At 54.8% G+C, this 16,418-nt stretch overlaps 5 protein-coding genes across 5 annotated transcripts; 2 read left to right on the forward strand and 3 right to left on the reverse strand.

Annotated features, from left to right (window-relative positions):
• Nucleotides 1–1,313: 1,313 nt before the first annotated feature.
• B0I36DRAFT_212206 (uncharacterized protein) lies at nucleotides 1,314–1,520 on the reverse strand (the record flags this gene model as incomplete). Its single annotated transcript, XM_046148932.1, has 1 exon — nucleotides 1,314–1,520. A coding segment is annotated over one exon (207 nt), but the record flags the coding sequence as incomplete, so codon positions are not given.
• Nucleotides 1,521–3,228: 1,708 nt separating this feature from the next.
• On the reverse strand, nucleotides 3,229–4,130 carry B0I36DRAFT_437044 (uncharacterized protein). Its single transcript, XM_046162876.1, has 2 exons — nucleotides 3,711–4,130; nucleotides 3,229–3,556 (listed from the first exon to the last, which is right to left on the reverse strand). The coding sequence occupies exons 1-2, from the start codon at nucleotides 3,903–3,905 to the stop codon at nucleotides 3,368–3,370; spliced, it is 384 nt and encodes a 127-aa protein (XP_046003872.1). The 5' UTR covers nucleotides 3,906–4,130; the 3' UTR covers nucleotides 3,229–3,367.
• A 381-nt stretch (nucleotides 4,131–4,511) lies between these two features.
• On the reverse strand, nucleotides 4,512–4,844 carry B0I36DRAFT_342562 (uncharacterized protein). Its single transcript, XM_046156094.1, has 2 exons — nucleotides 4,765–4,844; nucleotides 4,512–4,691 (listed from the first exon to the last, which is right to left on the reverse strand). The coding sequence occupies exons 1-2, from the start codon at nucleotides 4,805–4,807 to the stop codon at nucleotides 4,531–4,533; spliced, it is 204 nt and encodes a 67-aa protein (XP_046003873.1). The 5' UTR covers nucleotides 4,808–4,844; the 3' UTR covers nucleotides 4,512–4,530.
• Nucleotides 4,845–8,090: 3,246 nt separating this feature from the next.
• B0I36DRAFT_402106 (uncharacterized protein) lies at nucleotides 8,091–10,467 on the forward strand (the record flags this gene model as incomplete). Its single annotated transcript, XM_046161719.1, has 5 exons — nucleotides 8,091–8,464; nucleotides 8,501–8,581; nucleotides 8,642–8,832; nucleotides 8,924–9,356; nucleotides 9,420–10,467. 5 exons carry the CDS (start codon nucleotides 8,091–8,093, stop codon nucleotides 10,465–10,467), a joined length of 2,127 nt encoding a protein of 708 aa, XP_046003874.1.
• Nucleotides 10,468–12,067: 1,600 nt separating this feature from the next.
• B0I36DRAFT_257951 (uncharacterized protein) lies at nucleotides 12,068–12,241 on the forward strand (the record flags this gene model as incomplete). Its single annotated transcript, XM_046151048.1, has 1 exon — nucleotides 12,068–12,241. A coding segment is annotated over one exon (174 nt), but the record flags the coding sequence as incomplete, so codon positions are not given.
• Nucleotides 12,242–16,418: the final 4,177 nt, after the last annotated feature.

Consider the following 16,418-nt stretch of genomic DNA (forward strand, 5'->3'; position numbering starts at 1 on the left):
GACGAGAAGAAGCGCCTCGTTATCAAATTCCACGACAAGGGCGGCGACAACAACGCCCGCACCGACACTGTGGAGGTCAACTACGAGATCCCCATGAATAACTCGAACAACGAGCCCCTGTACTGCCGCTCCAGCGACGGAGCTGACATCTGGCCCTCGTTGTACGAGAAGGCCTTCGCCAAATGGATCACCGGCAGCTCCTCTCAGCAGCCCGACATCACCCAGACGCACAGCGGCGATCCGGTCAAGGCCATGGCCCAGATCAACGGGCGCGACACCCATTACTACATTACCGAGAAGCACTCTGCCAACGACTTGCTCGGGCTGGTCCGCTCCAACTGTGTCAACCTCAAGACCATCAACCCCATGACGGCCTGGACCTACGCCACCGGCGATGTGTATACCGGCAGCAACATCGTTGCCAACCATGCCTATTCCGTCCTCGGCTACACTGTCCTCGGCCACAAGCAGTACATCATTCTTCGCAACCCTTGGGGCGTCACCGAGCCGACCGGCTTGACTAGCTACCCGGGACTCCTGGAGCGCATTGATCCGACTACGTGGTACCCTGCCTCCATGCTTGACCATGGCGGTCTCTTCGGTCTCGAGGCCAAGGCCTTCAAGGAATGCTTTGCCTACATTGGCACTGCGAAGTAAGCCAGGGCGTTGAGGTTTCCATAAGCATACGATGTGCTCAAACCCACTCTCTCACCCGCTCCTTTGGTTTCTTGTGGTGCAGTCCACTCCTTGTTGCAGCTTCTTCCCCTTGCTTCAGTTGCTTCCCCGAAGGCTAGGGAGGATACAAGGTGCTAGGATTGGCCTATGCAACATGTTAGGCTTAACAGATTGATCGCTGGCCCTCCAAGGGAGCTGGGGCCCATACGTAGTTCTCATAGGAATGCAAGTTTGCCCCGATATTTGATTAGTTGGACGGCCACGGGGCGATATTTGGTTGAACTGGCAATTTGCCAAATGATTTGCATGCTTAACTCTACCTGTTTGCAAAATATCTACTGCTCATAGGTCGCGCATACTTTGGTAATGTTGGCTGGCAGTGAGATAAGTTACTCCTAAACGTTGTCTTATCGCCACTATTGGAACATGAGAATAAAGGAAGTAGTTGCCTCTGAGACATATTCTTCATCTGGAAGGTTTGAATAAGGCAATGTCCAGCAAAGATACTAGGCAAAACTTCGCAACGATGGAGTGGTGTGCAAGGCCTGGAGAACCAGTCGCCAGTGTCTGTACTCAGCCAGGCCTTCGGGGCACAGGTGTTCCGACTCCCAGCCTCTTAAATCGGAGGAACACTGACCCCAGAACTTGGTGTTATCAGTGCGGTACCTAGAGTTCGAGACGATCCTGCCCTGAATCCACGGAATAGCCTCCTTGTAGCGACGAATGTACTCCGTGTTGAGGTTGGATAGGCCAGAGGCCCCGTTGCGTTGACCGGCAAACCATCTGTCGTATCCATAGTAGTTCTGGCAGTCCCAGCGAGAGGCCACGTCGGCGTGGAGGTCTCTCATATCTTGCTTCAAGGGTGACAGGAGACGAACCAGGCGACGGCTAAACAAACTTTCAAGCAGCCTGCTGAATCTAACAGTCTAGCCCCAAGATAAGGCCCGTGGATGAGGGTATGAAGTTGTGCATACCAGCCAAGGTCTTTCCCGTGGGTGACTTGGGCCACGAGCCTAAGTGCGTCTTCGAATATGTTGTTGTTGTATGGCGAGAACCTCAGCCCAAACTGGTGAAATATCTGGACTTCCAGCGTCGCGTCTTCGGGCTATGTGGTTCTTTTCTCCCGCCAGCCACTTAGCCTCAAAAGCCAGTCCGAGGCTTGCGATGCCGAGTCCGACCTAGTCTCATCAATATGCCAAACCCCGCCTTCGGAACCATCCCACGAAGGGTTCGTCGAATGGCACGCCGATCAGTAGTCGGGGGAAGGTCGAGCCAAGTCCCAGACAACGCACTTTGTGCTGCTCGCGTAAGCGCCCTAACGCTTCGTCGTGGAGACTCTTTCCAATCCCTCGGCCTCGATGTGTCGACCTCACGATGAGAACTCCCAGAGACCCGACGAGGTCCCCAGCGTTATCTGCATTCATGGTATATGTCGCACAGAATCCAAGAAGCCCCGTGTGATCGCGAACTACGGAATGATGGGCGTTGCTTCTGCCTAGAAGGGGCCCAAGAATATCTTGAGGGAGATGGAACCGCGATGGAAGGGCATCCAGCCAAAGCTCTGTGGTCGACTGGAGATCCTGGTCTGAGTTCCAACGCTCCACACGCCATCGATGAGGCATCAAGGCGATGTCATCCTGCCGGCGTTGAGAGGCGGAAACACTGTCATCTATCGAAGAAACTCATATTAGCGGTTGTCCTGAATCTATCCATCTGTAGTAGTTGTAGACTGGTCATACCGGGAGAAGTGTGCGGCTGTTCCCCAGACCCGACGGCCAACCCGGTATCGACAGCCTCACTCTCTGGGCCCGAAACCGCCGACCAATCATCCTCTGCAATGCTCCTACCTAATCTAAACAGCCCCCCAAGGAGGCGCCACCAAGTGCGAGAGCTTGTTTCTGGTCCCCCCAAGATCTGAGGGGTATCATTTCCAGCTGACATGATCGCAGATGGGGTTCATAAGCGAATCGAGTCGAGAGGGAACAGTCGAGACAGGCGAGAATCAATATGGAGCAGACGTGGATCAGGCTAGAAGAGAACAACGCCGGCGGTTCGCCTCAGTTATATCCCTCTGGAGCCTCGCACAACAGCCGAGCGACCACACCACTAGTCGATCCGGACTCTCGGCGGCATGTAAACGCGTCGGTAATGAAATACCACATCATAATTCCTGACCTTGTCCAGAGTGCGTCACCACATGGGCGTCGCGGTGCGCGCACCAACAGCCTCAGCAGTTGCTCCTTTCATGCAATACGATTATTAGATTCAGTACAATGTAACCGGCACGCCGCAACCAGAACGCGAAACTCACGCTCATCCTCAGTCTCCCTATTCTCCGGGATCCCATTCCCCGGCTTCAATCACCCGCCGCCAGGCTTCTGTGCAAAGACTCTCTCCCTGCAATATCAGGTCAAAACCGAACAATACCTCTTGGGAGGAAAGGTGGGACTTACACTCTAATCGTCATTCCATCCTGAAGGATTTCCCTCTCCAGTCGGCTCATCATCTCCTCTCGCGACAGAGAAACTGGCACCAACTCCATGGCTCGCGTCAGGATGCCTTTCATCTGCTCAACCACGCTAACTAGAAGGCAGCGACCCCCGTAAACGGAGATCCCCGTAGTGATTAAGTACCGGTCCCGAGGCCGGCGCAAGACTTTGTAGCCAACGTGCCTCAGCTCACGTTGGCACGATCACCCCGGTAGATGCCAATATCCAAGCCGGCGGCATTCGTGAGGACGGCAAGCATCCGGAACCAATCGATCCACGCGCTGCCGGGACCTATTGGCCCAGGCGGATGGTAGCTCATATCGGAAATATCTATCACGCCTCCAGGTTGCAAACAACGGAATGCTGCCTGCAGTGTCACTGTCCATTGCCCTCTGCGTCTCAGTGTGAGTTAGCGATAATAGCGACATTTCCGAATGAAAGCTGAGGCTGACGACACCGCAAGGCGATAACACCATAGGTGCGAGCGTCAATGGGCGTGGAGGTCATATGCATATGGACGTTCAGGGAGGCAACCGCGAGACTCACCCCCTGGTTGTTCATTTTGAACTTTGGCACCACCTTCACGGCTACCTCGCCAGCATCTCCTTCCAGGTCTCGTGCGCGGTAGACCTGGCTAAAGGCGCCCTTACCGAGGTTCTCGAGTAACTCCCATGGCTCCAGGTCCTGAGTCATCAGGACTTTGCTTTTGCTTTTGATTTCCTCAGCCGCCACTGTCACCATGATGCGGTTGTCCACACGCCTGCTCGTCTTGGTCCAGTATAATGTGCGATAGCCTTCAGTGCGATATGTAAAGCGGCTGGTGGCTGACTGTTGGGCGACCGGTGGGCGACTGGAAGTGAATTCTTGCCTTCCCCAACTTACGTAAACCAGTTTTAATAACTGCAAGATCCTCTCGGTGTCGCAATCAGAAGAGGCACTGCACAGTACTGTTCGGTGATGCCGTCCTCCATCACCCAAGCAAGGGCTTATGAGACGAGGATGCAGGAACGCTTCCCAAGTCGGAGGCTGGCTGACTTGTTTGTCCCGTCAGCCATCATCGCCATAAATTGATTGGGTCGCATCTGTCTAATCCAGAGCACAACCTGTTTTTCTCACACGGAAATAACGATCGCGCCTTAATGGCAATCAAGCAGCACTCTCGTAACCATGACGATGCAATGCTGTCATGATAACGGGCTCACGATGACAGTTCGCTCTTGTCGACGTCATTGTGCTACTCGTTTACTGCCTTACCCTCTACGGATCATCATCATACGTCCCTCCCCCCACTTCCGACGCACCCCCCCATCCGACGCCCCCCAAAATCCACCCCATCAAAAAACAGACCCTGGATCTATCCCTTTTTTCAACAACGCCTCGATGCAACAATAATACAGTCCTCTGGCTCACTAGATAATTCGACGTCGCTGGATTCAGCTGTACTATCGTCTTTTTCACCGGCTTCAACCTGGGCCCTATAGATGCGTTCGATGTCGGCGCTTGCCGTTCCGAGGAGTCGTCCCAAACGTACGCGAGTCTCGCCCACAGCCGCCCAGAGAGAGTTTTAAGAGCCGTTCACATAGCTTATTTCATTCATCAGGATGTGCATATAGAGAATCATCAGACACGGAACGGGGTGGCATGTAGTTGGGGTATACACAGCCTTCACTTGAGTTGAAATAAGACATTGAATAACGTAATCCACAAGCGACCCGCCCACTTTCTTCCCTCTAAACAAATCCTCAATCTTTTCCTTCATTCTCCCACCATTACCTCTTATGGCGCAATCTAAAGAACACGACCTTATCTTAGCGCTAAACGCGCTTCAATCAAACCCGAAATTAAGTGTTCGAAAGGCTGCATCAATCTATAATGTCCCACGTACAACCCTCCGAGACCGACGACGTGGCGTAGAGCGCAAACGTGATACCCGACCACATAACCAGAAATTGACCCCGTACGAAGAGGAGAGCATCGTACGATACGTAATCGACCTAGATTCGCGATCATTTCCGCCGCGACTTAGTGGTGTTCGAGAAATGGCGGATCGACTCCTCCGCGCACGCGACGCGCCGCGCGTCGGAACGAACTGGGCTACAAACTTCGTACGATGACGACCTGAGCTCCGAACGCGTTTTAATCGAAGAATCGACTATCAGAGAGTCCTCTGCGAAGATCCGGACACGTATCGCGCGTGGTTTTTACTCGTACGAAACATAATCGCGAAATACGGGATACACGACGACGATATCTATAACTTCGACGAGACGGGCTTCGCGATGGGTAAGATCTCCGCCGAGACTGTCGTTACAACCTCCGATCGACGCGGCAAGCCAAGAGCCGTACAACAAGGGAATCAGGAATGGGTTACAGTAATCCAGGGTATCGGGTCGTCCGGCAATTCGATCCCGCCGTACATCATCTTCGCAGGCAAGGTCCACCTCGACTCCTGGACGACCGAAAGCCCTCTACCGCCTAACTGGGTAATTACGCTTACTGAAAACGGCTGGACGACGAATGAGAAAGGTCTCGAATGGGTAAAACACTTCGATTTTCATACAAAGAGCCGTACGAAGGGCGCTTACCGGCTCCTTATCCTCGACGGCCACGAGAGCCACCACTCGGTCGATTTCGAGCTATACTGCAAGGACCAGAACATAATTACGCTCTGTATGCCTGCTCATTCGTCGCATAAGCTCCAGCCTCTCGATGTCGGGTGCTTTAGACCTCTTAAAAGGGCGTACGGAAAAGAAATCGAAGGTCTCATGCGGGCGCATATTACCCACATCGCGAAGGAAGACTTCCTCCTAGCCTTTTACAAGGCGTACGACGCTGCAATTACCAAGTCAAATATACAGGCAGGCTTTAGAGCGACTGGCCTAGTACCGTACGACCCGGAATATGTTATTTCGCAGCTAGATGTAAAGCCCCATACGCCAACTCCGCCAAGTTCATCTGCAGGCCTTCCGCCACCTTGGGTCTCGAAGACGCCGAACAACCCAATTGAGGCGGAATCACAGACCGAATACATCAAGAATCGCATTGTACGACATCAGGGCAGCTCTCCAACATCAATAATTGCAAGCCTACGGCAGCTAAATAAAGGAATCGCGATGATGGTGCACGAGCAGACCCTTGTACGCCACGAACTCGCCGAACTTCGAGATGCAAATGACCGCCTTAGCCGCCGTCGCCGTACGAAGAGAAAGCAATTACAGAAAGGAGGGTCCCTTACGATTGATCAGGCAAAGGATTTAAAGTCCCAGATTGACGCGACGGAGCAGTTAAGGGCAGAAACGAGTCAGCATAGTGGCCGTACGAGGAGGACAGAGACGCGCGCGCGACGCTGTGGCGTCTGCGGGGAGCCCGGCCATAATGCGCGTACGTGTCAGAAATTTGAGTCCACCTCTGAAGAAGAGGATTCTGAATAGTTTGAATTAATTTGAGGCGTTGTGATTGATTTCTCTTATATATTGTCGCGTAGGTAGGACGGAAGTGTCCCACTCCCTTGTTTGTCCCACTCCCTTGTGGAGTACGTTACTCAACACTCCATCATTACATTTCGGAGTCACAGATTAGACTCGTCCTACCCTGCATAGACGAGACCTCCTCATAAGAAAAAAAACGCCAGCATTACCACATCCCCCTCCCAGTCGATAATATAGGATACCCTGCTTTCAGCTTTGTACCAGATTTCAATCAATACATACCTCCTCAGTGTTCTCTTTTTCTTCGGGTCAGTCACCGACGTAAGCGCAGTTTCCCTCCACTTTCGGACGGAATCAATGGGGCGCCTCGACTATGACCTGGCTACCACGGATACCCCTAATGCAAGTAATCAATGGACGAAGACGCCATGTGTCTCAGCAGAACTCTGCCATATGAACATCGTGATTGTCCGTTTTTATGCCCTGCCAGGCTTATTAAGCCTCCTTTGCCGACATGCAGGGCTACAATGGTTGTCATAAAAGGCCTTATTCTGCCCAGCTTGAAGCAAGTATGTGCATTGAAAACCTTCCATGGCTGTGATGAGGGGCAAGTACCGCACACTCAATCCAGACGACGGCATTGCACTCAGGGTAAGCCATGGGCCGGATCCGTGACTCGTCGATGGCCTGCAGCTCCTCGGGCCTGCCTATGTCAAACACGTCGCGCCGTGACTGCTTGAATATTTTTGTACCGACACCGGTGGCAGTCTCTTTACGCTTCAGCTTGTTATTGCAGGTGGATGGGTTGTTGTATTGGGACGCTTGGATATGGACCAGAGACCGCACCGAACGCACCCAGCTTCAGTCTGTCACGGGCCGCGTGCCAGATTGCCCTTCGTAGAGGAGCGCAATCGTGCCTAGCACCTTTGCTATGAGTACGCCAATTGGTCGGGGAGGCTACCGACCCTGGCTGTTGCTGGGTAGGCCTGTCAATGACGAGGGTCTCCCTGCAGGCTGTGGGAAGGCGTCCTTTGGCCGCAACAAGGCTACGACACACCTCAACAGTGCTGCCTGAGCCATGGAACCCCAGCACGCAACGTGCACATCGGCAAGAAAACTGCTTTTATTTTTGCCTGGCTAGTGATGTGGCCATGCAAAACTCGCTGGTCGCCCTTGTTACTTTGATACTGATCAGTTACCGCAATACGATCTAAACATTGAGCAATAACGAACCGGCAGCAGCATTGTCGGGCTCGGAGGGTTTACCGAATCCTCAGTGGTAGGCGGCCGATTCTTCATTTTGGCTGCATGACGAGCAAAAGATGGTGCATATTCAGGGGCACAGCCCGAACCCAGCCCCCCTGTAATGCTCGCTGTCACTCGCATTCTTAAACACGCGAATTGCCATCGAAAACGGACTTCTGAAAGTCTGTCGATATCGTCAATCTCCGCAAATTCCGACCCGTGCCTACAGAAGACGGACCAAGAACACGCCAACATGTTTCCCACATTCACCGGCGACTCTCGGCGGCCGCGCAACGTGAACCTCAGCAGACAGCGGCCCTCGAATCCCTGGGGCCCCAGCGGCTGGGGCGCAAACCCAGGCGCATCATCTGGTGCCTCCAAGACGGTTGCCCATGCTCAAGCAGAAAGGGAGAAGCGCCAGAAGAATCGCGAAGAGCTTGTCGCTGCGAAGCGGCTCCAGAGGATATGGAGGGGATGTTGCGCGAGGCAGAAGATTAGAGAAAGTCATCGTCGGGCATTTGACAACGAAATGCAGCGTGCCGGGGGTACCGATCTTGGCCACATCACCAAAACGTTGCCACTGCTGGTGGCTCTTTTTGACCCAAAGCGAGACGACGACCAGAATAGGTTAGATTCATTCGTACACGATCTCACAGCATATAGAGCACGAGATCATCAACTCGGAAGCCTCAACCAGCACTCTCTTGATCGCCTGGTCGGTCTCATCGTCGCTGCCCTTGAAAGGTAAGTCAAATAAGGCTTATCTCGCCTCAGTCTGTTCAACTAACGTACCAAAAGCTACAGAGGACCATTCGCTTCCGCCCGTGCGCTCCTACCCCTTTTATCTGAGCTGGTGACAAAACGGCCTTGGAGTGTTGGCTCAATCCTCGGCCGGTACTATCATGTTGCGGCACGGTACTTTTCAGAGGGCATGGATCCTGCCGAGCAAGCAATGCTCTGCGACGTTGTCCGCGCACCCTTATCTTCCGAGAAAGGTACGTGTTGACATCTCGAATCTTACACTTTATCGAAAGCGTGCACTGACAGGAGCAGCGTCAGATCTAAAATCTGCGTACCATGCGATAGCATTTGACTTCTTGACCTTTGACGGCCTTCCTGTGATCAGACAGAACCCAGAGGTTCTGTCAGCTGTCATAGATCACCGCTTGCTTTCAGATATCATATCCAATGCTATCTTGTCTGGCACATCCGCAAACAAAACATCGAGGGACGGTCAGTTATGGCTCCTAGCACATTTCATCGCGCTCAGCAGAACATCCGCCGGCGGTCAGGATACCATTTACCTGAGAGCTCTTTACCTTCAACTTTCGAGTCTTGCCGTCGATATCCGTTTGCGGTACAACCAGGATGACAGTGGCAATGGCGATCAGGTTTCGGACGACGAGGATCTCAAAATACTTGATCCTGCGTCATCCACATTATCTGATTTCGTTGCCGAGCAGCTTGAGTTTCTCGTCAACGACGATGGCATTAGTGAACTCTTGCGGAGATTCACCACGTGAGTTTAAGCCATCTTATTGGCTTGGGAGATTTCTAGCAGCTGACTTCCTTAACGATCCAGAACGTCATCGCCCAGTGCAGGGCTCTCGGAGGACGCTAATCTGCTCGCTGGCTACACGTTGGCTTTGCTCAAGTGCTTTCCAAACCATGGCGACGATATCAAGATGCGGCTCTTTCATGGCGACATTACGACGAGCGATTCCGGCAAACAGCACACTGTGCCGACCGTGAAGTACTTCTGGCACGCGGCGTCAAGGACCGAGATATTTCGTAAGCTGATGCAAAGCAAGATTACGCATCCTGCCTCAGTTTTAGGTCCCTTGCTGCAGCCGGGATCCAAGCACAATGAGGAGTGGCGCACAATGCTATTATTTCTCGAGCTCTATAACTTTCTGCTGCGTGTCACGGATGACGAGGATTTCCTGCCTTCAACCTTTCAAGCGATGTCTCAGCAGAGCCCGCAAACAGAACGCATTCGATCCAGCGGGCTAGACCAGGAAGAACTCATAGCGCTAACGAGCTTTCTGAAAAATCTCACGTTCCCGTTATATCACGATCTACCAAGCATAATTTCTTCGGCCAAGGAGCCCGCGCGACTTGACCATTTCATGGGGCTACAACCCAAGCCTTTAGCTCAATCTGGATCCTCACAAGAGTCCTTATCTCCCACCTTCGGGAATGACGTTATTGGCCTCCGTCAGATTGCTACCAGCACCATGAGATCACTATACGAGAGGGACTCATGCCGAAAGTTTCTGCCGCAAGACTTCTGGTTGATGACATCAAAGTTCTACATGAACGGGTTTATTTCAGCGGTCGTTCTGGAGGAGCAGCAGAAGAACGACACCACTGAAGAAGACGACGAGGACGAGGATGAGATTGACAGAACCCGATTTCATACTGCAAGTGTCTCGCGCATATCACGGGCTGCCCAGATCGAGCGACATCGGCAACTATGCAGGATGAAGCGCGAGAGGTTACTGGCGCAAGTGACCCCTAAACTCGAGATTCTCAGGAATATGCCCTTTATTATCCCCTTCGAGATTCGAGTGAAGATCTTTCCGACAGTTCATCGCCCTCGACAAGAACCGCAGGCGCGGTGGCTATGAAACACCCGACAGAGAAGAGGTTCTGAGCGATCACACTGCTTATGTGAAGCGTGGCTCCGTCTTTGGCGATGCCTACAACCAGTTTTACAACCTTGGTGAAGGCATCAAAGAGCCTGTACAGATCACGTTTGTTGATCAATTCGACCAGCCAGAGGCTGGTATCGATGGTGGAGGTGTGACCAAGGAGTTTCTCACCAGTGCTGCGGAAGAGGCCTTCGACCCTAGCGAGAACGGACCTGGGTATTTCGTGGCAAACCAGCAGAACTTACTGTATCCCAACCCAAGCGCCTTTGATGAGCGCGCTGTGCTCGTTCATTACACCGGCACCGCCAAGGGATCGCCGGAATGGAACAACGGAATGACTGACCTGCCCAAACGGTACGAGTTCTTGGGCCGGCTGATGGGGAAGTGCATGCACGAGGACATTCTTGTCGATATCTCCTTTGCAAGCTTCTTTCTTCTCAAGTGGGCGTCGTCAGGTCAGCCCTCGCCCACCAGCCACCGGGCGAATCTCAACGATCTTCGGGATATGGATCCAGAGTTGTACCAAGGTCTGATCAGCCTGAAGAACTATCCCGGGGATGTTGCCGATCTCTCACTGGACTTCACCGTAACAGACCAGGTCAGGGACATCCATGGCAAACTCCACCGAACCACACGACCTCTGCGCAAAGAAGGATCGAGCCTGCCCGTCACTAACAGGAACCGGCTCCTCTACATATCATACGTCGTCTACCACCGCCTGGTTGCCCAGCCATACCGCCAGACAAAAGCGTTCCTGCGTGGTCTGGGCACCATCATCAAGCCTCATTGGCTGTCCATGTTCAACCAGTCGGAGCTGCAGCGCCTCATCGGCGGCGACAGCACCGAAATTGACATCGAGGACCTGCGCCGCAATACGCGATGTGCGGGCTCGTACACCATTGGTGACGACAACGTCGTGCACCGGACCGTGAATTTTTTCTGGCAAGTCATGCACTCATTCAACGACTCTCAGCGACGCGAAGTTTTGAAGTTCGTCACCTCGACGCCGCGTGCCCCGCTGCTCGGCTTTGCCCAGCTCAGTCCCCCGTTCACCATCAGCGACGACGGCATCGACGAAGGGAAGCTGCCCAGTGCGAGCACATGTGGCAATCTGCTCAAGTTGCCTCCGTACAGCTCCAGTGAGACACTCCGGAGCAAGCTTTTGTACGCAATCCAGTCTCGGGCTGGATTTGACCTGAGCTAAGCGGTGCTCCTGCAAACTTCATGGTGTCCATAGTAATCGTTGTTTCCGACGGTATGTACGATGGGCAAAGTGGGTGGGACTTTTGAGCCATTGGGTTGGGGGATCTGCGTTGCATTCTAGACAGTCTCTCACCTTGCAATGCATCGGTCCAGGCGCGCATGTACGCCTTTATGGTGCTGGTTTCGGTCTCGCTCTGCATTACATAATCTCTAGACCTTGTTTTAATCTCTAGTCAGTTTTTCACCAAGCATGGATTGCTCTCAGTTAGCAGTACATCTTCGCCCTGTTCCTTGCCACCGGGTATCTAGTCCCCCAAATCTTAACCTGTCGGACCTTTCGCTAACCTTCGCGTGACCCCGTTTCCTACCAGGTCTCGGAACTCAACTGGCACTCGCCTACGCCATCCACAAGAGCTTCATCTTTCTCCGCGTGCCCCTGACTGCGGCTGTAACGCCAAAGGTGGTCAAGAAGCTAAGATCGTGGGGTTGGAACATTGGCAAACGGCGGAGCATGCCGACGGCCACAACTCCCACACCCAAGGCGTGAGGTGGACCAGCACAACATGGCACTTGTGGCTGGGAGTGTCTTGACCAAGCTCGTCCGCTTAAGGAGTGGTGCGGCTGACCGAGCAGGAGAAAAAGTCGGTGGTGGCCGCGTGGTGGGCTCTGGTGCCGCATGGGTGCCTGCCGTTGTAAGCGCCGCGTGGCGCCAGCTCGCTAAAGTGCGTGCCTGACTAGAAGGCCGCGATTCAAGCCATCAGAAGCCGTCGGCCGTGTTACCCACCTTCGTTCGGAGCAAGCCAGCGCCGCCCACAGCTCGGCCGTCAGTTTCTTTTGGATCGAGCGGCGTTCGTGTGTCAAAGTTGTAGTAGTAGTGTAAATCTCTCTCCTTTATAGCGCATCATCACCATAGATTAAACTCGCTTGCATGTCCCCACCTTCGGAGCCAAAGAAGGCCCAAAGCTTCGATTTCGTGTAAAAGCCCCTTCAGGGCATAGCAGGACTTGCTCCGAGACAAAAAGGTGAGAGTTTCAACCCACATCCAACCGGAAAGAAGAGGCAACGACGCCAGACCAGGCCGAACTGACTAATTGCCGTTTCCAGTAACACAGCCCACGAATACGCAAACTTTCCGCGCCCAGCTTTACCTTCAGCTCGTAATAACTGCCTTGTGCCTCAGCCCGCGCCCCCCCACCCCCTCCTTCTCCATTCTCGCGCGCGGGTGCTCAGTAAGCCTACATACGAACGCTGGGGCCGCATCATCTCTTTCTTCTTCGGGGGGAGTCCTGTTTTTCGACTTTTTCCACGTGGCCCACGCACCGAGTGAGGGAAACTGGGGCGGGCGGCGTTGTGTGTGCGCGTGGCGTCAGGTCACGGACACAAGGCCCGGCGGCCGGGTTTTGGGGGGTTTCAGGGTCAAAGTCAGGTCAAGCTCCTTCTCGGGGCTTCTCCTTCTTGGCGGCCGCGGCGGCGGCGGGGGGCTGTGTGTGTGTGTGTGTGTGTGTGTGTTTGTGTTTGTGTGACTGTGCCTCTTTTCTTCCCGCAACCTTGTAAGCCTTGGTCGGCTCGGTGCCGATTCCGTCGTGTGTGTGCGTGAGTTGTGTCTGTGTGTGTATGGTTTGCGAGCGGTGTTATTCAGGTTCCTGCCTGCCTGACGTGTCATGTTTACTAATGTGTGACCGGCTGGGAACGAGGTGGTTGTCGTCGCCCCGTCCCGAGAACCCAGCCCCTGTCCTGCATGACCCCGCTCGGTCAGGGCTGACGACCTGTGTCCTGTCCTGGTGTGTGTGTGTGTGTGTGTGTGTGTGTGTGTGCGCTGCCTGCCTGCTGCTGCGGGCTACGTATGTGCTACGTAGGTGTGTGTGTGAAATTTAAAGTTTTGTGCCTGAACCTATCATATTCCCGAGTCGGTTCTGAAGCCGAACGACCGACCGAAGCGGGACGGGGAGGCGACCGGGGCACGGAGAGCCGGCAGGTGGGGGCAACGGCGACGGCGGCTGCGGGGGGGGAGGAGAGTGGGCAAGGCAGGCAGGCAGCATGGCATGTGGCACGGGGGAAATGGGAAGTGCGGAAATATCGACGGATATGTGGCTGGAGCGAGTTGGTCCGAGAGCCCTCAAGAGCCGCAGGGAATTCATGGTCAAACTCGGGAGACGGCCGAGGACCCAGGCAGATAGCGGGGAAAGTGGTGGCGGTTTCTTTGGAGAAGGGGGCATTCACTTGGCAAAACTCGTTTGCCTCGCTGCCGCCGCGCTGGTGAGCCCGGGAGGCCTGGCAGATTGAGAGGCAGGATGGGACAGGGGACCCAATGGACTCCTAAGGAATTAGGGTTTGTGGCGGCAAGGGGAAAAAGAGGATGACGGGCAAAACGACACAGGATTTGGAAATATGGTTTGGTTACCCCCTGCCTTGCCCCAAGTCCCTGGTCCCAAAGGGGCGAATAAGCTGGACAGGCAGGGTCAAGGGGGTCGGCGAGTAAAAGAGCAAGCAGTTTGGTGGGTGTGCGCAAGCAGCTGTGGACCACGAGTTGCTGGGGGACAAGAGCCGGCAATCCTGGTCTGCGGTACGGAGTGGTTGGCCGGGGCCAGGGTTCCAGAGCACGGATCATTGGCCGTTGTGGCTTGGGGGACCTCGCTTCATTATGGAGACGCCCCCCCTATGTTCCTAGAGGTGTGACGACGTTGGAAGACCGATTACGACTGTAGCATGCAAGCTGGCGAAGCGAACAAATAATACACTTGCACGACTTGGCAATACTGGCCACCCGGTGAGTCCTTCCCAGTGCCTCCTTGCGGATGCGCAGCCGTCCGCAACCACAGGCGGGAACATTGCGGCAAATCGTCGGGACTGAACGGTTTGGAAGCCAGCTCTGGCGCAGGGGGGCGTGCGTATGCTTTGGCCTTGGATTCACTCGCCCTGTCCCACACCCATACCTATCGGATCGTGACATCCGAGTCACGTAAATGAAGAAAGCTTGGCTACCGAGTCACGTTCGTTAGCTCCGCCAGCGAACAGATGGCCATGGCAACGCACGGGCGCCTGGACGGACTCCGTATGTCCAGATATCGTGGTGACCGCGGAGTAAAGAAGCAGCCGGGAGAGTGTTAACCCCGTGGCTCCCCGTGCACAGTTTGATAGCAGAGTGACATTCTTTGTAGATCTCGGCCCAGGCCGCTCCACCGACAGACAGGAAAGACTCCAGTGTCGCCTGGTATGCTCCTGCTCGGCGGGACGGCCCACTCGAACAGCCGCAATGACACATTCATGACAAGCAGATTTGGGTATTTCCTGGCTGGTGACTGTGCCGTCCTACTGGCTGAGACATGTTGCTCCGGGTAATCTGGCAGCTGGCTTGATCCGTGAGGGTGTGGCTTTGTGCATCCGTGCTAGGCGAGCTTCTAGACGATTTTGGTCACGGCCGCCGCAGGACCTGAGACCGTTAAAGGCCGTACTTCGCACGTGGCGTGGCGAGATGAATCTCCGCTCCTGCTTGGCGCCCTGTATGTCACAAACGTCTCGAGACGCACGCCGGCGAAAGTCAAAGGAAATTTGACAACAGCCGACGGAGGCTTCGGTTGGCAGTGGCGGCGGTTCACGCGACACGGACTCGCGGTGGCAGCCAGGCCGGGGCCACATGGTGTATGTAGTGAAAGGTCCCTCGGGGACGCCCCACCACGTACGTTACGGAGCCCTTCTGTGCGTGCGCTTGCTCGGCCTCGAAAAGTCGTAGGTGAAGCGCGAGCACGCAATCTGCCCGTCAAGGCGCAACACTGGAACTGGAACCAGACGGATGGCTCCGCTCACAATGCGGAGGAGCCTCTTTACCGGCGTAAGCGCACCCCTCTCTCTGCATCCATCCGCTGGCGGGGCTCTGTCGCCAGCTCAGAAAGGCTGAAGCCCGGACAGGGGCCAGGGAGCACCTGTGCCGGCGCCGGGAGCAAGGAGCAAGGGAAATTCTCCGGGTGGCAAGGAGCCCCAACAAATGTGCTTTTTTGTCTGATCGCAGCTAGCTTGCACCGCAGCGGATACAGTAGTAGCAGCAGCACACTCCCAGACACGCCCTGCGGGGACAGAACCCCCCCCCCCCCAACAAACAGCTCAGCCTCTTGCATCGCGGCACAACGAGTTTCTTGCATCGCTCGCATACCTTGCTTGCATGCCCTGCGCACCTCGCGCCTCACCTGCGCGGCCGAGACAGCACCGCAAGCAAATGGGTTGCGCATCAACTTGCCACCAAGAGTCGCGCAGTTTCGAGTGCTCAGCTAGCTCCACTGCATTACCGTTCAGGTGCTGGCAGTGCCGTGCGAGGAGATGCTGCATGCCTCTGGCCCCTTGCGTGCCCACGATGCTGTTACAGCCTGTGCGCAACACCCTTGCGTTCAGGGCGCCCGGAGGAGGTCTCGGACCAGCTGACGGCCAGCAATGCGCTTGGATCAACGGCCCGTGTCTGGACGATCAGCCTCACCTTGCCAGTACAGTACAAAGCATAACTTTGACTCGAGGTTCAGCAGCAGGATCGGGGTGCCGATGGGCGCGCCTCTCTGGATAGCAGCAGACGAAGGCGGCAAAGCTGTCGGCCAAGCAAGGGTGGCAGGGATGAGCTGTGGATTATTCCCAAAGATCGACAGCCATGCGCCTGCGGGAATCTGCAGCTCTGACAAGCGCCAACGTGCATGCCCTTTGTGTCAACAACAAGCCTGGTGCTTGTTTTCAGGATCGCTCTT

This window comes from Microdochium trichocladiopsis (assembly GCF_020744255.1).
Source record: "Microdochium trichocladiopsis strain MPI-CAGE-CH-0230 chromosome Unknown B0I36scaffold_19, whole genome shotgun sequence".
NCBI lineage: Eukaryota > Fungi > Ascomycota > Sordariomycetes > Xylariales > Microdochiaceae > Microdochium > Microdochium trichocladiopsis.